At 64.5% G+C, this 20,474-nt stretch overlaps 2 protein-coding genes across 4 annotated transcripts; both read left to right on the plus strand.

Annotated features, from left to right (window-relative positions):
* Positions 1-136: 136 nt before the first annotated feature.
* UBE2J2 (ubiquitin conjugating enzyme E2 J2) lies at positions 137-12,972 on the plus strand. 2 transcript variants are annotated; one of them, XM_079777656.1, is made up of 7 exons: positions 137-784; positions 4,731-4,861; positions 7,560-7,600; positions 10,964-11,066; positions 11,142-11,286; positions 11,763-11,843; positions 12,343-12,972. In XM_079777656.1, the coding sequence occupies exons 2-7, from the start codon at positions 4,731-4,733 to the stop codon at positions 12,625-12,627; spliced, it is 786 nt and encodes a 261-aa protein (XP_079633782.1). In that variant the 5' UTR covers positions 137-784; the 3' UTR covers positions 12,628-12,972. The 2 variants fall into 2 exon arrangements, with proteins under 2 accessions (XP_079633782.1, XP_079633783.1); XM_079777657.1 differs by having other exon boundaries at positions 573-784; positions 11,142-11,280.
* A 3,439-nt stretch (positions 12,973-16,411) lies between these two features.
* On the plus strand, positions 16,412-20,474 carry C1QTNF12 (C1q and TNF related 12; the record flags this gene model as incomplete). 2 transcript variants are annotated; one of them, XM_079778433.1, is made up of 8 exons in its annotated part: positions 16,412-16,763; positions 18,535-18,651; positions 18,742-18,853; positions 18,950-19,101; positions 19,485-19,593; positions 19,871-19,955; positions 20,114-20,192; positions 20,376-20,474. In XM_079778433.1, the coding sequence occupies exons 1-8, from the start codon at positions 16,596-16,598 to the stop codon at positions 20,472-20,474; spliced, it is 921 nt and encodes a 306-aa protein (XP_079634559.1). In that variant the 5' UTR covers positions 16,412-16,595. The 2 variants fall into 2 exon arrangements, with proteins under 2 accessions (XP_079634559.1, XP_079634560.1); XM_079778434.1 differs by having other exon boundaries at positions 19,485-19,592; positions 19,855-19,955.

Consider the following 20,474-nt stretch of genomic DNA (forward strand, 5'->3'; position numbering starts at 1 on the left):
CCCAGCCGACTGGGAGGAGCCTTATTATTAACATTTTAATATGTTTTTATTGATTGTTAGAGAGAGAGGAAGGGAAAGGGATAGACATCGACTAGAAACATCCCGGATGGAGCGCGCGATCCGGGCATGGGCCCTGACCTGGAATCGAACCGTGACCTCTGGGTTCCTGGGCCGACGCTCAACCACTGAGCCACACTGGCCGGGCTGGGAGGCTCCTTTGAAAGGCGGCGGGTCCCAGTGACTCGGGGGTCACCCGTGGTCTGGGCCTGTCTCTCTCGGATGGCGCGTCCTCCTGAGCCGGAATCCTGGGGAGGAGAGTGTACGGAGCGGGGGGTCCGGGCCCCCTGGTCCATGACTGTCCCCGGCGCTTCCCGCAGGACGGGGCGACGGCGGAGTGAGGCCGGGGAGGGCGGCGGCCGCCGCATCCCACCTGCCCAGGGGGTCGGGGCACAACTTGGCGGAACGGCCGCCAGTGCGCACGCGCCGAGTCCCCACCTCGCTGGGCGGGAGGCAGCAGCGAGACGCGAGCAACGGCCTCCCGCCGCCTAGAGCGGCCGCCGAGCGAGCCGCGCACCGGAACCGGAAGCGAGGATGGCCCCGCCCCCGAGCGGCCATCTTGGAAGCTGAGGCGGCGGCGGCGGCGGCGGCGGCGCTGCGGCGGAGCGGTGGGCTCGGTCCCGGGCGGTGCGGCTCTCCGGCGCGGGCCCCACTCTCCGCTCCTGCTCCGGCCTCGACCACGGCGAGCCTGAGCGCGGCGGCGGCCCACGCGCGGCGGCGGGGAGAGGTGAGTACGCGCCGCGGGCCTGCGGCGGGGCCTCGGTCGCGCGTCCGAGCCGCTGGAGCCGGCCCGCGGGGGGCGAGGGGCGCGGGTCTCGGGGCCCCTGGGTGCCCACCCCCGCCCGACCCGCCGCTCGCGGGGCTCCGCCCGGAGCTTCCGTGCGCGGAACCCGAGGTCGGTTACGGCGGGCGCCCGGGGCTGCCGGCCGGGGTGGTCCTGCGGCAAACTTGGGCATTTGGTTGGCCGGCCACACGGTGGGTCTCTTTCGGAAAGGCACCCCGTTAGTGGCCGCTTGTGGGCACCTCCCGGGCGAGCTGGCGTAGCTCTTGGGTGTAGATGTGTCCGGGGATCCGTTGGGGTGGCCACGGTGGTGCCGTTCAGCCGCCGCTCCGCCCTGACAGTTAGAACCCCGCGCGGCCTCCTCAGCCCCCCAGGAAGGAGTGTCCTGGGGTCCTGCCCCTCGTGGTGGATCATGAGGGACGTGCAGGCGGGGAGAGCGGGAGCCGGGGTCGGAGGACTCCATCCCGGCAGCCGGAGCGGTCCCGGACGGCCAAGTTCGTCTGTGTCGGGTTCACTCTCCTTCTCTGCGAATGACCTGCATCGTCCCAGACTCTGGCCACGTGTAAACTTCTAGCTTCTTTTTCGATGAAAACGCCCCTTAGCTGGTCCTAATTCAAAGCCAGTTCCCAGGCATTCATTGCTGGGCCCTGGCACCAAACAGCCAGAGCAGGTGAGCCCTCTGCTCAGCGGGCGTGGAGCTAACAGGTGCCTAAGAGCAGGCCCCCGTGATGGAAGGTGGTGCCATCCGGCGCCAGAGATGGGACCCGAGGGTCTCGCCGAACGGGGAAGTCCCGTGTGCAGGTTCTAGGCCGGTGGGATCTCGGTGCCCAGAACTGCAGTTAACAACCTGCACACCTTGGCAGCGCCGACCCCTCCTGGCAGCGCCCGTCTCAGGCAGGTACACGGGTGGTGGCGGAGCTGCCTCCATGAGCCTGGGCTCCCGGCCAGCCTGTGAAGCAATCCTGGTGGAGATCGGAGAGACTTCTCTCAAAGTCCTGGGCGTGCACGTCACGTGCTTGTCCGGTTGTCGGGCCAAGGTCTCATGCCACGCTGTCACCTGAGCTGCGTGTACGCGGGGCGGGAGGGATGCCCGAGCGAAGAGGAACAGGGTGACCAGATGCTGGACAGTCTGTCCCAATGTGAGACTGAAGGGACTCGTGTCCTGTAAGGTGGGTGCCTTCCTTCAGCTTTTGGGTGTACTCTTGAAAAACCCATGCTGGCTTTCTCTCTCTCTCTCTTTTTTTTTAAGAGAGAGGCCCAGTCAGCGTGGGTCGGGTTGAGCGTTGACCTAAGAACCAGGAGGTCACGGTCTGATTCCCAGTCAGGGCACAAGCCTGGTTTGCGGGCTAGATCCCTAGTGTGGGGCGTGCAGGAGGCAGCCCATCAATGATTCTCTCTCATCATTGATGTTTCTGTTTCTCTCCCTTCCTCCCTCCCTCCCTCTCTCTCTCTCTCTCTCTCTTAAAAATTATTTTTATTGATTTCAGAGATTTCCTTCATTGTCACACACCTGACGTGTACTGTCTGGGGGCCTTGGTGTGCGGGAGCCCGAGACATGCCCTGTTCTGAGGGGACAGTTGGGAGAAACGTCTCCCTGAACCCCCTGGAGGGTCCTGAGAGCACTGTTCTGGGTGCGGCAAACGGGAGCCCTTTCCTTTGTATCAGCTGAGCAGGTGGATCATGAATGTGATCTGAAAGCTCATGGCTTTGGAAGCAACAGAGAGGAGTCAGTGCGTGACCAGGCGTGGCCAGTCTTCCCGCGTGTGGCTGCCCGTTGACCTGCACTGTGTCCAGCGTGGCCACCTCGCTGATGCAGACACAGCTGCACCTGAGCCACCCAGCGCGTTGCTCTGTGGGCGGCAGAGTGTGACTTAGGGCGAACGGTGAGAGGAGGCAGAACCCGTCCTGTGGGGGCCCTGCTTGTGGGTGGCCGTGCTTGTTGCCAGGTGTTGGCCCAGGTGAGCCACCTGCCCATTTGGCACCTCCGGCCAGGAGCCTGGGAGCAGTGCTGTGTGGGGCTGGTCGGTGGCTGCGCCTGGCACACGGCTGTCTGCTGGGCCTGACGGGCACCTGTGTTGTATGGACCTGGGCCGAGGGAGGTCAGTGAAGGAGAGAGAGTGGAGGCGTTTAAGTAGGAAATCAGGGAGGCTTTTGAGGGTCTTGGCTTTGAGCTACACTGGGAAGGGCCAGGGTGAGTTTCTGCCAGTAGACTGGGCTCCCAGGCAGCCGTGTGCTTATCAGGAGAAGGGGTTTGGACCTGAGGCGGTTCAGTGGCCTTGGGAGTTGGGGACTGGGAGGCTGGCTGGTGCTGCTTTGTAGAGGGGCTGGCGGGCAGGGGAGGGGTGGCGTGGCGTTGATCTGCTTGGCTGTGGGGCGGCGGTCATCAAGGGCTGTGGTGAGAACTGTGGTGACCAAGTTAGCCTGACTTAGTGTCCAGGAAGGACGAACGGGGAGAGACGAGAAGCCAGGAGGCCAGGCTGAGTTGTGGGAATGGGCAAGGGAGGGAAGCAGGGTTCTGAGGGTGAGAGACCTCAGAGCCAGCAGCAGGGGTGGGTGATGGTGCACGCCAGAGGACCCCTGGGGGTGTCCTGCTGGAGGCCGGTCTGCAGGCCCTGGGTGCGGAGTGAGCACACCCAGCTGGGTGTGGTCTGTGGGGCTAGTGCTCTGGGGAGGGTTCGAGCTCTGATGAGGTGATGCGGAAGCTGAGGGAGGAGGGAGGGAAGGAACATGCCCATGGCTGACCCCAGGGAACACATGTGCGGAGGCTGGAGGCCGAGAAGGGCAGGCATGGTGGGGGTGGGTGACCTCAGGTTTGTAGGGACAGGGAGGTCAGGGTGGAGAGAGCGCCCGGCCACTGCTGTCCGGGGCTGTGGCAAGATGAGTAGGAACACCGAGTGGCAGAGGGCGGTGGAGTGGGGGTGAGCGGGAGGGTAGGCCCCTCCTTCGTTGCCCACGTCCAGTCTGCCACCCCTTGGCGGGTGCTCCCTCCCTCCTGTCCGCACACCCTGCGTGTCCCTGCTGTCGGTCACGCTCTGGACCAGCGCTCTCACACTTCGTTTTCAGCAGCATGACCTTTTTGCCTTCCCACTTAGTTATGAGAAACTCCATTAGCTGAAGCAGTTGGGTTGGCGCTGTTCTGGTGCCTGTGAGAGTGGGGCGCCCTGTCTCCCCATCTCCCCCGCCTCTGGAGCATAGCTGAGGTGTCCCAGGGCTCCCTGACCCAGGCCACGTCTCTTCTCTCGAATGACTGCTTTACTCCTGGTCCCCAGCCTTTGGTGCCGCCCTGCACCGTCCTGTCTCTCCCACGTCATCCTGTCTGTCCCATGCTGTCCTGTCCGGCCTGATGCACCTTGGCACTTGGGCCTGAGACCCTCTGGAGCACTGCTCGGCGGCCTGGCCTTGCCTCCCTGGTAGCCTTGTTCGCCACCATTCTCTGCTCCTAACGCAGTGACCCAGCGCTGTCCTGGGCACAGTGCTCCTTAGGCCTCTGCCTGAAAGCTTTCCTTCCCGCTCTGCCCAGCACATGCATCTGTGTCTTTCAAGGGTCCCCTGTCTCCCCAGAACCAGAGAGTGACAGCGGTGCCGTGCTGAGGGAGTTAAGGGGGTTTACAGGGGCGGGTGGGTGCGTCCTGAGTGCTGTGGCCCAGGGTCCGGTCCAGGCTTCAGACACTCCCACCATGGCTGCTTGGGATTAGGTCAGGTGGAATGGGAGACTGTGTGGCCTACGGTGTTGGGGTGGGTGAGGTGTTGGGGTGGGTGAGTCGGGACAGCCGCAGCCTCGCAGCTGGGGGCCGCGTGAAATGCGCATGAGTGATGGCTGCTGGGCTCTGGGCAGTGGCACCGGGGTGCTGTGTCCTGGTCCCAGGTGAATACACGTGTTTACTTTCAACAGATGAGCAGCAACAGCAATAAGAGAGCTCCAACCACAGCCACCCAGCGACTGAAACAGGACTACCTTCGGATTAAGAAAGACCCGGTGCCTTACATCTGTGCTGAGCCCCTCCCTTCCAATATTCTTGAGTGGTAAGTCCCTGCGTGGTCAGTCACCCCTCCCTGGCTCACCCAGGTTCCCGCGGTCGGGTGGTGGGCTTGGGGCTCCCACCACGGAGCTCGGAAAGGGGCTCCTGCACCCATCGGCGGTGCTGGTAGACGTCGGGAGGCCTGCAGACGCTCCTCATGGCGGCAGCTGGGACACAGCGGGTTGTCCTTGACCCCTGCCGCGGGGTTAGAAAGGGTCCTTCTGGGAGAGGACTGCGCCCGGGAACCCACCGCGGCTCTGGTGTAGCTCCCAGCTGCTGGAGGAGGAGTTCCTCTGAGTGTCTCCTGCCCTTGGCTCCTGGGCTGTGGAGGAGCCTGGCCTGCCCTGGGGAGTGGGACAGAGGGGCCGGGTGGGCTCTGTGCCTCTGCACACGCCTTCCTCGGGTCCTTCCTCGGGTGAAAGTGGGTTAGGAGGCCGCACGCCCCTGCGACAGGCTGCCCTTACCAGGGTGGCTGGGGATGTTGAGAAATGAGGTGTAGGGCTAAATACTAAGCAGCGTTTTCTCTTTGAAGAGTATTTTACATTTTAATCTTAAAAAGGAACTAAAAATTAAAAAAAAAATCTAGAGGAAAGAGATTTAACTAAGTTGAAAACAAGTGTTTTCCAACTGGGCAGTTTGTAAAGGTTTTTTTTTTTTTTTTTTTTAATCTATTGATTTCCGAGAGAAAGGGGGAGGGAGAAAGAGGGAGAAACATCAGTGATGAGAGAGAATCACTGATTGGCTGCCTCCTGCACGCCCCCTACTGGGGATCGAGCCCACAACCTGGGCATGTGCCCTTGACCAGAATTGAACTCGGGACCCTGCAGTCTGCAGGCTGACGCTCTATCCACTTAGACACACCAGCTAGGGCCCAACTGGGCAGTGTGGCTCAGTGGTTGGACTGTTGCCTGTGGACTGAAGGGTTGCGGGTTCGGTTCCTGGTCAAGGGTATTACCTTGGTTTCAGGTTCGATCCCCGGCCCATGTGGGAGGCAACCAGTCGATTTGTCTCTCGAGTCCATGTTTCTCTTTCTCCCCTCCTTCCTCCCTTTCACTCTGAAAATCAATGGGAAAAATATCCTCGGGTGAGGATTGAAGAAAGAAAAGTATTTTCCAGATGGGACAGGTGTTCAGGGAATCTGGGTCCACCTTCCTTGGCTTACAGATGAGGGGGCTCTGGCAGGTGGGGGGAGGGTTTTCAGGGTGACGTGGGCCTCAGCGTGAGTGGGGTGGCAGTGTCCCAGCAGGGCTCTCCCTGCCCCCAAATAAGGACAAAAAACAAGTGTGGCCCCCAGGACACAGCAGATGCAGGGACCCCTCCCCACATCGAGTCAGGGTCCCCAGATTCAATCGTTTGCTAAGAGGACCCACTGTTATGGTTTATTACGTGAAAATGCACAGCAAAATCAGCAAAGGGAAAAGGCACAGGGCAGAGTCCAGAGGAGACCAGGCACAGCTTCCTGCCCCTCGGACTCACGGACACTCCACCCGGGAGCCCGTTAGAGACCCAGTGCCCAGGGTTTCCAACAGGGGGGTCTCAGAGGCACCTCTGCCTGGCACCCCCAGAGTCCCGGGCTGCAGGCCTCCTTTCAGCTTATTCAGCCCCAGGCGTGGGAGGACGGCAGTGGCTGGCCCCTCCGCAGACAGCAGGCAGCACTTTCTGGATGAGACAGGCCTCTGAGCTCCGTGCTGCCCAGGCCTCCCCGCACCCACTGCTGCCCGCTCTCCCCGCACCCACTGCTGCCCGCTCTCCCTGCACTTGCTTCTCCCTCTCCCTGTGCTCAGCTTGGCCAGGAACTGGAGCAGCGAAAAATTAAGGCCACACTTCTGGACGTGTCATGTGTTTAGCTTTAAGGGCTGTTCCTGGTCCGCTGATGTAGGATCACAGCGCGCGCGCGTGTGTGTGTCTGTGTGTTTGTGTGTGTGTGTGTGTGTGTGTGTGTGTGAGAGAGAGAGAGAGAGAGAGAAAGAGAGAGAGAGAGAGAGAGAGAGAGAGAGAGATTATCAGCCAGGAGATAGCAGGTGTTGATCAGTGGTGTTAACCGTGTGTGTGTCCTGGTGGGAGGAGGTGGTTGGAGGCAGGTCTGTCTGCTCTCATTTCTGCTGATCTTACCTCCACTTTCTCCTTCGTGCTTTCCTGCTGTCTGAGCGTCTGTAAGTGCAAACCCTCTGGCGTGAGCAGAAGCCTCCCCATGAGTGTGGGGCGTGGACGTGTGCGCAGCCCGGGCTCCAGGTGCAGGCGGTGGTGATGGCAGGGCTGTCCCCGTGGCTTCTGCTCGAGGCAGCTCTCCGTGGTGGAGTCTGGTTCTCGTGGGACATGGACCCTGGGCACAGAGCCGGCTCCTGCACCGGCTGTTCCGTCTTGCCTTCTGCGGGGTATGTGGCCACACTGAGAAACACAGAACTTCAGTGGTGCTCACAAAGGCTGGGAAATTAAGTTTTTAAAAGTGTCAGTTGCCGTTAATGGTTAGAGAGGATTAACCTCATGTTGTATTGTGGAGGTAGAAGATGGGTGACTAAGGGCCGCTGCCCCAGAGCCCGAGGGCCTTGCAGGGCCTCGCCGGTCAGCCCCTGACCTTCAGTGTCACCGACGGATTGCCTGTGGGTGTCTGGTTTGGTGGCCCTGCAAACCGTGGCCTTGGAGTGACTCAGGTTGGGGGGAGTTGGGCACCCCAAAGCCAGCTAATTTTCTCTCTCCCTCAGGCACTATGTGGTCCGAGGCCCTGAGATGACTCCTTACGAAGGTAAGTCGAGCCGCTGCTCGGAGCGAGAGTGAGAGGCGTGCTGCTTGCGCAGCTCTTGCCTGCCAAGTGCCCTTTCCTTGTAAATGGCCCTCTTTCCACGCTGGACTCGTTTGGAGCTCAGGTTCCCCGCGTCCTGGGGAGTTTGCTCAGAGTGTGGTTTTGTGCGTGTCTCAGGGACCATGTCCCGGGGCCGTCTGTGAGTCCTTGGGTGGTGCCCAGTCTCCAGGGTCAGGGGGGTCAGGGCCAGGTGAACAGTCTTGCCTGGTCCCCTTGCTGTTTCTGAAGGGGGTGTTGTCGAGGGGAAGATGGGTGTATTGGCTGCTCTCTCTGGGCCAGTCTTGGGGCTCAGTGGTGGGCCCTTGTGTGGACAGGGCGCTGAGGCGTAGGGAGGCCATGGGACCTGCCTGGTCAGCAGGGCCTGCCTCTCTCCTAGCTTCTGCTGATGCCATCAGGGTGCCGGTGTCACTTACAGCGCAGACCTCGCAGCTGTCAGCAATGCCTGGGTGCATCAGCCTGGGTCTAGATGTGAGCTGTGGCCAGGCAATCCTGGGCACAGCCATGCCCAGGTGGGCAGAGCTTTGCGTGCTCGCCGTTAGGTCCTGGCCAGAGCACTGTGTGGGTTTGTATAGGTTTCACTGAGAAGAGTTGTGCTGTAGAGAAGGTCTGAGCGTGCTGGCGTCAGAGGCGTGGGCAGCTGAGCGGGAGGGAGGCTCTCTACGGCCCAGGGTCCCGTTCTGGGAGGGTTTGCCTAGGAACCGTGTCCAGAAACAGACCTGTGGGGTGGGTGTGTTACTGGGGGTTACATGAGGGATGTCCCAGTGCCCAGCAGCAGGTGCGGGCTCGCGGATGGCCTGCCAGGTGGGGTTCCTAGAACTCTGGAAAGATGGGCTTCAGAACAGGGCCAGGTCGTGAAGGTGCTGATTAAACCCGTGCATGTTTTTAATGAGCTTGACTCGACGAGCTGCCAGTCCCCTCTCAGCTCGGCTCGGCTCGGCTCAGCTCAGCTCGGCTCAGGGCTGTCCTCCGCTGACTGCTCTCAGGAGGGTCTCCATGGGACCAGCCGAGTTGCTGCCTCCATTGTCCGTCTGGGGGGACAGCTGTCGGGGCTCTGAGTCGGGCCTTTGTGGCCCCTGAGGGGTGACTGTCCTCCCCTTGCCCCTCCTCTGGCTCCTGGGCGTTCTGACTGTGCTCCCCGTCCCCCATGCTCCTCTCCCATGTCCACGCCGTCCGTCTCGGACCCCACTGTCCTGCGCGCTCTGGGCACAGCCAGCCCCTGCATTCAACACCTGCGTGCCCGTTGCCCAGCCTGCCACAGAGTCTCCGGGCTGGTCTGCAGACCCATCCCCCCATCAAACCCAGACACACACAAGCTTACTCTAAAGGTTTTATTCTGGAACTTGCACGGAAGGCAAAGGACCTCGAGTGTTGATAGCTCACAATTTAAAAAGAACAAAGTGGGGGGACTCCCTCTGCCGATGACTTGTGTCTGCAGGGAGAGGCGGGGGACAGGACTGGGCGGGGCCGCAGGAGTCGGCGTTGTGATGGCCCACGGACTGTTGACCGAGTTGCAAAGGGAGTCGAAGCTGGCCCCACAGGTTTCCCTCCCGTCGTGGCTTAGTCGCCCTCGACACTGGAATGCAAGGTGCAAGCTGCTGGCACAGGGGTCCACCTCCTGGCACCCCACCTTGCCCCTTCCCACCCTGGAGGACCCCCTCGAGGCTCCCCTCAGCCCAGGCTCTCCCAGAGTTCCCTCCGTGGTGTGGAGTGTGTGTGTTTGTAGGCTCAGGGTCTACCGTGCGCATCTCGCAGCGGGCTGTCCTCTCCCTGCGCGGCTGCACGGCGTGGAGCCCCCGAGCCCTGGCCTCTGAGGACAGTGGGTGTGGCCAGCTCTCACCGGGGTGGTTCTCAGGGCACTGGGCTGCTCTGGTCTTGGGTGGGTGATGGAGGAGGAGCGCTGGGCCCGTGTGTGTGCTTAGAGGTCAGTTTTCTTGGCAGGTTCCTCGCAGCGAGTGGGCGGCCCCCTCACGCCCTCCACTGCGCTCACAGGGCACTGTCCTCGCTGTTCAGGTCGCTTCCTGAGGGGACAGGGCTTTCCTAGAGATTGTGAGTGCTGAGTGTGTGTCGAGCGCTGCCTCGTGGGCGGGCGTGTCTGCCTGTGGAGCTGGCCCCACGGATGGCCCTCGGGAGGGAAGGACAGTCGTGTGAGGCGGCTGGGGCACTGCAGCCAGACGGGGGTGCAGGCCTTACCCAAGCCTGGCCTTGGGGCAGAGCCCTTGGCCGTTGAGGATGGCGTGTGCCAGGCCTTGAGGTTGGACCTTGCCTGGGTGTGAGGACAGGGCAGCACTCCTCAAGCCACAGTGAATGTGCACGTGCACATGCGTGCACACACGCACACATCCCTGGTCTGGGTGGGCCCAGGCTCTGCATTTCTGACAGGCTCCTGGGGGCTGCCCCAGAGCGCGGGTGAGGCCTCGGGAGATGGGCGGGTGGACCTCGAGCTGCGTGGGCGGGTGGAGGCGGTGAGGCCAGCCAAGTGCCAGCTCTGGATCAGCTGGCAGGTGGGGCTGACGAGTTAGCTGGCAGAGTGGGCGTGATGGGGGCAGGGGACCCAGATTTTAGTCTGAGCAGCCAAGAGGATGGGGTTGCTGTTTGAGGAAAGGAGCAGGAGTCCGTCTGGGACCTTTCTGGGGTTTGGAGAGGGGTCCAGGGTCCAGGCAGAGGTGCCAGTCGGAGTCGGAGGGAGAGCCGGCACGGTCTCCCCGTGTCACGTGAGTCAGGTGAGGCCCCAGGAGTGCGGGTCTGGGGAGAGCGCCAGAGAGCTGGGCACTGCACCTTGGGCATGGAGAGGCGGGGGGCCAAGTGGGGGGGGGGGGCTCGAGGAGGCAGGGTCAGGTGTGGTCTCACCCCATGTGGAGGCCTGGTGACCTCAAGGTCAGGTCATGGGGGGCCATGATGGAATGTGAGCTGGGGTGATGGCAGCCCGGACATGCTCCCAGGGACCAGATGGGGGCAGGTGGCAGGAATTGGACGGTGTGGGGGTCAGAGTTGGTTTTCTGTTGTTGTTAAGGTGGGAGGGAGGACGGGCTTGCCTGCTGCAGGGTGCGGTTTGGTAGAGGAGGAACAGGTGGGTGTGGAGGGGACCTGGAGAGGTGATCTCAGCAGACACGCTGAGGGGCATGCAGGAGCCGTGGGGCTGGCCGCCTGTGTTCCAGGGATGGTCAGCAGGTGGGCACCAGTGGGGGCCTGTGAGCAGGTGGGTGGGTGGGCGCAGGTGGGGGCTGTGAGTGGGCGGGTAGGTGGGCGCAGGCGGAGACAAGGAGGTGCTCTGCAGACCATGACCGATCTTTCTCTGTTTCGATGCAGGTGGCTATTACCATGGAAAACTAATTTTTCCCAGAGAATTCCCCTTTAAACCTCCTAGTATTTATATGATAACCCCCAATGGAAGATTTAAGTGCAATACGAGGTAAGGCGTTCTGCCTGCTGTGAGGCGAGACTGCGGCCATGGCGAGCGCTCTGTTGAAGGGCCCCTGTTTTGCAGGCTGTGTCTTTCTATCACGGACTTCCACCCAGACACCTGGAACCCGGCCTGGTCCGTCTCCACCATCCTGACCGGGCTGCTGAGCTTCATGGTGGAGAAGGGCCCCACCCTGGGCAGCATAGAGACATCGGACTTCACGGTGAGGGTGAGGGCCTGGTGGGGGCTCCTGCCCATGTCCCTGCTCCCCAAGCACCATGGACCCCCAGCCCTGGAGTCCCCTGTTCTTGGCCGAGCTTCCTGCAGGCCCTGAGGGTGTTGCATGCGGTCACAGCACCTACTCCTCTTGTTGACTGTTTTCTTGTTTAAATATAATTTTATTGATTTCAGAGAGGAAGGGAGAGAGAGAGACATCAGTGGTGGGAGAGAACCATTAATTGGCTGCCTCCTGCACACCCCACACTGGGGATGGAGCCCGCAACTCGGGCATGTGCCCTTGCCTGGTTTTTATTTCTCTCTTGTTTGGTTAAACCTTCGGCTGTAAGTTAGCTTACTGTGAAGAACAGCTTGTCCAGTGTGCCCCGCAGCGGGAGGGCGGCAGCCCGTGACCAGTCACCTGCTTTGGGAATTGTAAAGGACCGACGTACACCTTTGGGTTGACATTCCCCTTCTCTTTCTTCCTAGAAAAGACAACTGGCGGCACAGAGTTTAGTGTTTAATTTAAAAGACAAAGTCTTCTGTGAGTTGTTTCCTGAAGTCGTGGAGGTGAGAGTGCCTGGGGGTCAGCTTTGCTTCCCTGGGTCAGGGTCCAGCTGTTTCCAGAAAACCGTGTGCTCCTGCTCTGGCTGCAGGCCTGCCTCGCAGGCCGGGACCGCAGGGGCGGAGCTGGGAGTGGCCGGGGCACGGGCCTGGGTGTGGAGCTGGCCAGCTGAGCACCAGCGTGGGGTGCGGGGTCTTGAGCCAGGAGTGGGGAGCCCTGCGTGAGGGCTGGGAATGCTGCCTGTCCCGGTGGCTGGGAGCGGAAGGCTGGGCTGCACTCGGCTCAGGCCACAGTGACCAGGCCACTCGGACCTGGCTCAGTCCTGGGCCCTGAGGAGCAGGTGGGGTGATTGTCAAGGCACTGGCCCCCACGTCTGTGACTAGGTGGGTGCCAGGGTGAAACCCACCAACGACCGCCACCGTCTCGGTCTCCCTGGGGGCCGAGGGTCCTCCTGGCCCTACAGGAGCTGGTTTGTTCAGACCCTTTGTCTCCTGCTTCTCCCAGGAGATTAAACAGAAGCAAAAAGCACAGGACGAGCTCAGCAGCAGACCCCAGGCGCTGCCCTTACCAGACGTGGTTCCCGACGGGGACACGCACCACGGCCAGCACGGGCTGCAGCTCCTCAACGGGCACGCGCCAGGGGCCGGGCCCCACCTCGCGGGCTTCCAGCAGGCCAACCGGCACCACGGACTCCTGGGCGGCGCCCTGGCGAACTTGTTTGTTATAGTTGGGTTTGCAGCCTTTGCCTACACGGTCAAGTACGTGCTGAGAAGCATAGCACAGGAGTGAGCTGCACGCCGGGACGCAGAGGTGGCCGAGAGCGAGGGACGGCCCAGCCTGACGCTGGCTGGCTGGACGCGCCATCCGCACAGGGCGGACCCGCCCGACGCCTGGGGTTAGCTTTTTAAAAACCATTAAGAGGAAAACAAAAACCAGAGTGTGGGGCTTGGATTGGAGTGTAGACACGAGTCCCGCCCACGCACCCTGGTCTCGCTGTGGAGCTCGGGCCGCGGAGGAGGGGCCTCACGCTGTGGTTCTGTACCTCATCTCCTGCATTGTCTTTGGGACATGTTTTAGTAAACCTGTTTTTCATTTTATAGATTTGATCACTTAAAATACAAAACTTGATGCCTACGAGGTGCTCTGCGTGCGTTCTTCGTTCCTGGGCTCTGACCCCCCGGGTGGGGCCGGGACCAGCTGCCCAGAGACAGCCTGCGGCCCGGAGGCGGCTGTGCACTTAGAGGGGCCGGGAGCCTGCTCACTGTGGCCACAAGGTGTCGCCTTGTACTCGAGGAAGCGGCTGGGAACCCAGGGCAGAGCCGCCTTCCTGTGGCCTCGGCCGCCTCCTGGCTCCTGGCGCCCCGAGCCTTTGCTCTGAACGCCTCGGGTCCGGGTGGCCCAGGAGCCCCTCCTCCGCTGTGGAGGCTGAGGCCCAGCATCCCCACAGGGGCCCCGCCCCACAGGCGGCTCTGCACTTTGGGGCTCCCTCACACTTGGTCCCAACCTTGGGCTGACCCAAAAGGTAGCTCTCCCGCCCCCTTCCCAGCGGATCCACGTGGGTGCGGCCCTTCCTGCAGGTCCCACGGGGCACGGGCATCAGGAAGGCAGGGCAGAGCCTGCGAGCATCGCCTCAGTTTGGGGACTGACGGCCCTGGACCTCCTCCCGTCTGCATCTGTGCTGACTGGTTCCCGGGATCCACCGGTGACGCTGACCCGCTCCAGAAGCCGTGGGAGACAACGTGCACTTTCTCACCTTTGACTTTGATTTTTGATCCATTTATTTTAAATTGCCCTATAATTGACTGCTTGTATGTGTTGAACCCACTCTTGTGAACAGCTCTTTCATGATGTCTTTGCTCCTAAATGTTTTGCTGTTTGTGTCTGTGTGGGTGGAAGTGCACCTGCTGGCCCCTGGGTGGGCTGCGGGCTTGGCCCTGGGGCCACAGCAGAGGCCATGTCCTGACAGTGGACACTGGTGGCAAGGCCACGCTGCTGGACCCGCCCTCCATCCACAGCCGCTCGAGGGCGAGTCGGGCTCTGTCTGTTCCACACACTGGAGCTTCCTGAGGCTCACGGGAGGAGGACTGCCCAGCAGCCAGCACTCCTTTCTGTGAGGCCCTCGGAGGAGGTGGGGCGGCCCTGTGCCCCCGTCAGCGGTCAGCGGTGCCTCCGGCCCAGCTGTCTGACCCTCAGTGTCGGTCCCTGCTGGAGGGCAGTGGCCTGTCCTCAGACTCCTCTTTGGACCTCGTGTCCCCGCCCGTCGGCAGAGTCGAACCTCATCGCGCAGCCGTCCTGCGCCGTCGGCTCGGCTCCTCGAGGGAGCAAAGCCTGAAGAACGAAGCTGCAGGGCGCTGTGAGGCGTCTTCGTGGGGAGCGAGGCCTTGGAGAAAAGTGCTTCCCGCGTCTCTCCCTGAGGCCGAGACTCCCCGAGGTCTCGGTCTGAGGCTGGAGTGACCCCTACTCCAATGGCCAGGCGGATGGCCTGCTGTGGGGGCTGTGCCCGGGCTCCTGTCCTCCCGGGCGTCAGGGTGTCCAGGGCTGGGCTGGGCTGGGCTGGGAGCTGGGGGGGCGAGGACACCAGCAGTGGCCTGAGCCTCGCCTGGAGGGGGGCAGCTGGTGGCTGTGGCAAGAAGGCCTGGCAACTCACAGCTCCCTCTGGCCCTTTTCCAGGCGGCGCCAGTGCTGGGGGCTGGAAGGACCCTCTGTGTGGGGGAGGGGCACTGGAACCTCTGGGACGCACCCCCCAACCCCAAGCTCGGCCCAGCATCCCCACTGCTGAGCGTGGTCTGGCCGACACCCACAGATCATGGATGGCTCCCTGCTCCCAGCTTATGAAGGGCCTGCAGCTGAGAGCTGGACCAGGGCTCCGGTGGGCGGGGCCTGTTGGAGGCCCGGCCTCTCGCCCCACCACGTGGCTCCCTGTCCAGCGGCAGAGCAGTCCCCCATGGGCTGCTGGTCCAGTACCGGTTCATTGCCACAGCACTGCTGACACAGGCTCCGAAGGACGGGGCCCCCAGGACGCAGGTGCCCAGCCTCCGGGGAGGGGTCTCCTGGGCTGCCTTTCCTGACCCAGTGCTGGTACAGCTCACATTTGGGGTGCAGCCAGGTGGGGCCCCAGGGCCCTCCTCCATACCCAGGCGGTTGCGCGCTAGATCCCCATTGTGGGGCGTGCAGGAGGCAGCCGATCAATGATTCTCCCTCATCATTGATCTTTTTATCCCTATATCCCTTTCCCTTCCTCTGAAATCAATAAGAAATATATTTAAAAAAGAAAAGAGAACCCGCGCTGTTGTCCCGGGCGGGACCACCTCTGCCCGAGCAGGAGGGGGACGGTGCCCCCGGGCAGACAGGCCTCACATCTTCCCAGCAGCTTGCCCCTGGGCCCGGCCTGGAGCTGACCATGGGCGTGGCCTGGGCTGGGGTCTTGTGCTGGGCTGCCTCCCTGGTTCCTGGCAGACGTCTGGAAATTGAAGAGGGTCCTGGAGGGCCCTCTGTGCTGTCCCCCGGGACCCGTGTGCTCCACCTTCCTGGAGGCTGCACTCAGCAGCGGCTGGGGCCAGCCTGGCTCTGACTATTGGCCTTGGTCTACGCCACCCGATGGGCGGCTGGCAGTGGGGTCTGTGCAGTGACAGCCCAGGGCCTGTGACCGGACCCAGGCCCCCCTCGCCCCACCTCCCACCCCAGGTGCTCGGGTGCAGCTGGAGGCAATCGCTCTCCCCTGGGCCGGGGCCGTGGGGGCAATGGGCTATTCTGGCAGGTGCCGACCTCCACGAGGCCTGGCCTGGGGACTAGTCCCCGTCTCTCCTGGCTCAGAAGCCAAGCGGCTCCTGGGGGAGCTGGGACCCGGGAGAACAGGGTGAGGGCAGCCCCTTAGGCAGTAAGGATTGGCCCTGAACCCCAAGAAGAGGAGGGGCCCACTGGTCACACCTTGAGGTCAGCCAGCTCCTCCCTGCTGGAGAAGCAACACCCAGGGTCATAGGGTCATAGGGTCATTGAGGCTGCACAAGGCCAGGGCCGGTGGGTCAGCCGCCCGGCTTCCTGGGTCCTGCCTCTCCCTGCGGCAGGGCCCGAGCAGGCTCTCGGACACCACCAGGACCCAGCAGGGCCAGAGCACCTAGCAGAGGGGTCGCAGGAAGGTCCCGCAGGGCTGTGAGCTCTCCAAGCGGTGTGTCTCCGCCCTGGGCTCCGGGCCACCGCCCTGAAGGGGTGGCTGTGAGGGGCCAGCAGCTTAGCTCCGTGGGGGGCAGGGCAGATCCTTGTTAACGGTTCCAGGGTGAGTCCGCCTCCTGGGAAGGGGTGCAGGCTGTTTCCAAAGCGAGTGGGAGGGTCTGGGGAGGCGGGAGCCACCGGCGCACGGTCAGGGGGGTGCCCGGCCCGTCCACGCCCAGGGCCGGCTGGGAGCCTGCTGACGGATCACCGTGTGAGCCCTCCCCCTGGAGCCCGCGAGCTCGGGGAGGAGGGAGGGTTTATTTGGCGGCGGCGCGGGCAGCGAGGGCATTGCGCGCGGGAGGGGAAGCCGCACGGGCGACCCGCGGGGACAGGAGCCGTCCCGCCGCCCCGTCCGCGCCATCTGCCTGCCCGTCCTGCTACGGCGCCCGGCGCATCCGCACAGACATGTACCGGCGGCCAGGCGGCCCCCGCGGCCGCGCCTCCTCTGCGCTGGGGCTCTGAGCCGCCGTGCCGCCCCCATGAGCACGCCCGGGCGCCCCTGCGCGAAGCGCTGAGCCGCTGCCACGACCCGAGCACCGGCCGCCGCCATGCGCTGGGCCTGGGCCGCGGCCATGGGCCTCCTCTGGCCGCAGCTCGCGCTCCTCGGGGCCGTCGGGGCGCGGCGGGAGCAGAAGAGGCCGCGGCAGCCGGTCCCGCGCGCGGAACCCCGCAACGCCACCGTGGCCAACAGCGAGGGGCTGCCCGGCTCCCCCAAGGTACGCGCACACCTGCGGCGCCGCTCGCGTGGGGGCTTCGCCTAGCGGGGCGCCGTCCTCCCACCCCACGCTCTACCCGCCGGGCTCTCCGGCCCCTTCCCGTCCGGTGGGGTGGGGCTTCGGGCAGCATCTGCTGCAGACGCGTTAGGGGCCGACCTGGCCCTCTGCTGGCCTGGGAGGGGTGTGGGGAGGGGAGCGCCTTCCCAGTGGGGCTGAACCAAGACCCTTGAAACCCCAGCACCGCCGGCCCCAGCCTCCCGTGCCTTCCAGTGTAACCCAGGCAGGAGGTGGGGAGGGCTCCTGGGCTGCCAAGACTCCTTCTTGGGAACCTGCCCACCACGCCGGGTGGAGAGGCCAAGGCTAGCTTGGACCCTGAGCTCCTGGGGGCCTCGCCCTCACCCCTGCTGTTAGCCATCCCCCCCCCCCGCCCCCATGGCCTCTGGGTGGGATGCTCCGGTCCTTAGGGTCCCTCTGGCCCTGACTGCCTGAGTCTGCCTCTCAGACCTGAGCCCCCGCACCTGCTTCAGCCCTGGCCTCTCTGTCTTCCGCTGAGGACCTCCTGAGGGGTTTGCAGCTGACCCCTGGGCCGGGGTTGGGAGGGGAGCGGCAGTTGCCAGGACAGGCCCCCCGCCAGCCCGGTTGCCTTTGATCCCGGCCTCCTGCCGCCCAAGGGCGTCTCTGTGGCGGCCAGCCTGGCTGCTCTCAGCCCACGCGCCCCATGGAGCCCGAGGCCCCGTTTTCCAGATGAGTCCCTGGGCCCTGCCAGCCAGGGAGGAGTGGTTGCTGCCCCAGCCAGGGCACCGGGCAGTCTGGGGACAGACAGGTGGACCTCTGTCCCGGGCGGGGCCTCCATGGGGGTGCCCTCGCCAGGTGGCACGTGACCCAGGCTGGCCCTCCCCACATGAGGACCCCTGCTCTTCCTGCACCCTTTAGGGCCCCTGCCCCTCCCAGCCCCCCAGGACAGGGCCCACCTAAGCCTGGTGAGGAGGCTGCGCTGCCCCAGAGCCTGGCGCTTGCTGGGTCTGGGGCTGAGGGCTGACTGTGGACGGGACCTGGGGCCGGACCCCCTGGGGCCCAGACCTGGGGCTTGCCCTGCCTGGGATGGCTCCCGGGGGCGTGGCAGCCCCCCCCCCCCCCCCCCCCCCGCCAGCATCTGCTCCGCTGCTGTTCCCTTCCTGGGCTTCCTGTCTGAGTCCCGCACAGACTTTCTCAGAGAGGAAGCTTTCCCTCCAGCCACACCCCTCAGGGCTGGGGCACGGTCTCAGGCCGCTCTGCACTGCCCCTCCAGCCCTCCCTCCGACAGCGAGGAGGTCGGCAGCGGGGCCTGGGTCCGAGCCTGAGGAGCAGGGCCCGTCCCCTCCCCAGCTGAGCCGGATGACGGGGTCTCTCAGAAAGACCCTGGAAAACGGGCTCTTGTCCTCCCCCTGCCTCGGCCAGGCCACGCCCCTGTTGGGACACAGAAAGCTGGCCCTGTGTGTGCACGGCGTGCCCGTGTGCTTGGGGACAGGGCGGACGGAAGAGGGCAGGTCACCCACACAGAGCCAGAGCCGAGGTGCCCGGACGCCTTGCCTGGCTTTCAAAAGGCCCCAAGCCCTCGCCCTGCCTGATGCCTGAGTCCTGGTCCGAGTCCCCAGGAATGGCCTTCGTTGCTCCGTCACCCCAAGTACTGCTGAGGCGGCCTGGGCCTGAGGGCCCCCGCTCTGCCCTGGGGCAGCAGGGAGGACCCCGTGGGGCCCGGTCAGCACACTAGCCCTGCCATTTGGCCCTTCAGCTGCCCGAGGCCTCGGGGCCCGAGTTCTCAGATGCCCACATGACGTGGCTGAACTTCGTCCGGCGGCCGGATGACGGGGCCTTGAAGAAACGGTGCCGAGGCCGGGACAAGAAGTCGGTGAGCCTGGGGCCTGAGCCTGGGGCCTGAGCCTGGGGCGGGGTGGCTGTGGCTCCCGCTGGGATCCTCACAGCCTCCTGCCTCTCCCAGCGAGGCCTCTCCGGCCCCCCCGGCCCCCCCGGCCCCCCGGGACCCCCTGGGCCCGCTGGTGCGGAAGTCACACGGGAGGTTCTGCTGCAGGAGTTTCAGGAGATGCTGAGAGGTGAGGTGCCCCTGCCCACATCCTCCCAGAGGCTCAGGTGGGTCCCCCAGGCTCTGGGGGTGACCCCCATCCGCTGACCTCCTGTTGTCCTCACAGAGGCCACCGAGCGTCGGTTCTCGGGGGCTTGGGGCTCGCTGCTGCCCGAGGGGCCGGGCGGGCGGCTGGTGGCCGAGGCCTTTCACTGCCGGCTGCGGGGCCCGGTGCCGGTGGACAAGAAGACGCTGGTGGAGCTGCAGGGCTTCCAGGCCGTGAGTGTGCGGGGGTGCCCGGGGTCCCCCAAGCCCCGGGTGTCTCTGGGGACCCTGCTGGAGGAAGGATGCTGGGGCGGCCCTCACATCCACGCAGCCGGGGCCTGGGGGAGTGGCCACCATTGGTCAGGACTAGGTCCCGTGTGCCCAGGCCACCCTCCTGCACCAGGCGTGCGAGTGGGGCCCAAGGTGGCCCGGCGGGTTGTCTGTCCCTGGGTGCCCTTCCGCCCCCGGGACCTGAGGCCAGAGGCCCAGCGGACGCACGGCCGTGCCCTCGGTCCTCCCGCCTGGCTGTGCTCTGGTCGGGGCTGTGGGTTGCAGGCGCCTCGTCCAGGCGGGGTGCCCAGGCCCTGCAGCCGGATGCTCCCCTGCTGTCCCTGCAGCCCACTGCCCAGGGCGCCTTCCTGCGGGGCTCGGGCCTGAGCCTGGCCTCCGGCCGATTCACAGCCCCGGTCGCCGCCATCTTCCAGTTCTCGGCCAGCCTGCACCTGGGTGAGAGGGGCAGGCCAGCATGTGTGGGTGGGGCTGCTTCTCCCAGCTGGGCCCCCGCATCGCAGTCCAGGCCTGGGTCCCATCGCAGAGCTGCCTCCTGCTCCAAACCCGGCTCCCACTGGGGGCTTGGACAGGGCCCCAGCCCACCTGCCCCCAACTCGCAGCCACTCCTATGCCTGTCCTGGGCAGTGTGCCCCGAAACGCCCCCCTACCCCCCACACCCGGCCTGCCTCTCGGCTCTGTCCTCCCCGAGGGCTACAGTCGGCTGTCTCCACAGACCGCAGGGGCCTGCAGGGCCGGGCCCGGGCCCGGGACACAGTGCGGGTGCTCATCTGCATCGAGAGCCTGTGCCATCGCCACACGTGAGTGGGGGCCACCCTGGATGCCGGGGTCGCAGGAGGCTGGGTGGGTGCCTGAGTGCGGACGGTCCTGCCCGTGGAGAGTGGAGGGGCTGCCCTGAGCCCTGGGGTGGGGTCCAGGCCCTCGGGCCAGCTGTGCCCTCACCCTGGCACGTGCCCAGGTCGCTGGAAGCCGTCTCAGGCCTGGAAGGCGGCGGCAGGATCTTCACGGTGCTGGTCCACGGGCTGCTCCAGCTGCAGGTGAGGTCGGAGGGGTGGGCGGTCGGAGGGGTCCGTGCCTCTGGGCCTCAGCCCGTGGGTGGACACGGGCCATGTGGCCACTCAGGACCCCGGGGCACCACAAGCCTGGGGTGGGAGCTCCCCACGCTCCTCGTGGGTGGGCAGGCCCTGTGGGTGGTGACGTCCACTGTGGGGTGTCTGCAGGCCGGACAGTACGCCTCCGTCTTCGTGGACAATGGCTCCGGGGCGCCCCTCACCGTCCAGAGCGGCTCCAGCTTCTCCGGCCTCCTCCTGGGCACGTGA

Source organism: Cnephaeus nilssonii (assembly GCF_951640355.1).
Source record: "Cnephaeus nilssonii genome assembly, chromosome: 7".
Taxonomy (NCBI): Eukaryota; Metazoa; Chordata; class Mammalia; order Chiroptera; family Vespertilionidae; genus Cnephaeus; species Cnephaeus nilssonii.

Excerpts from the sequence above, each read along its gene's own strand:
- UBE2J2 (XM_079777656.1), top strand. The coding sequence starts at position 4,731 with ATGAGCAGCAACAGCAATAAGAGAGCTCCAACCACAGCCACCCAGCGA. Across the intron at positions 7,601-10,963 it reads TGAGATGACTCCTTACGAAG|GTGGCTATTACCATGGAAAA; the intron begins GTAAGTCGAGCC and ends GTTTCGATGCAG. Across the intron at positions 11,287-11,762 it reads CATCGGACTTCACGGTGAGG|AAAAGACAACTGGCGGCACA; the intron begins GTGAGGGCCTGG and ends CTTTCTTCCTAG.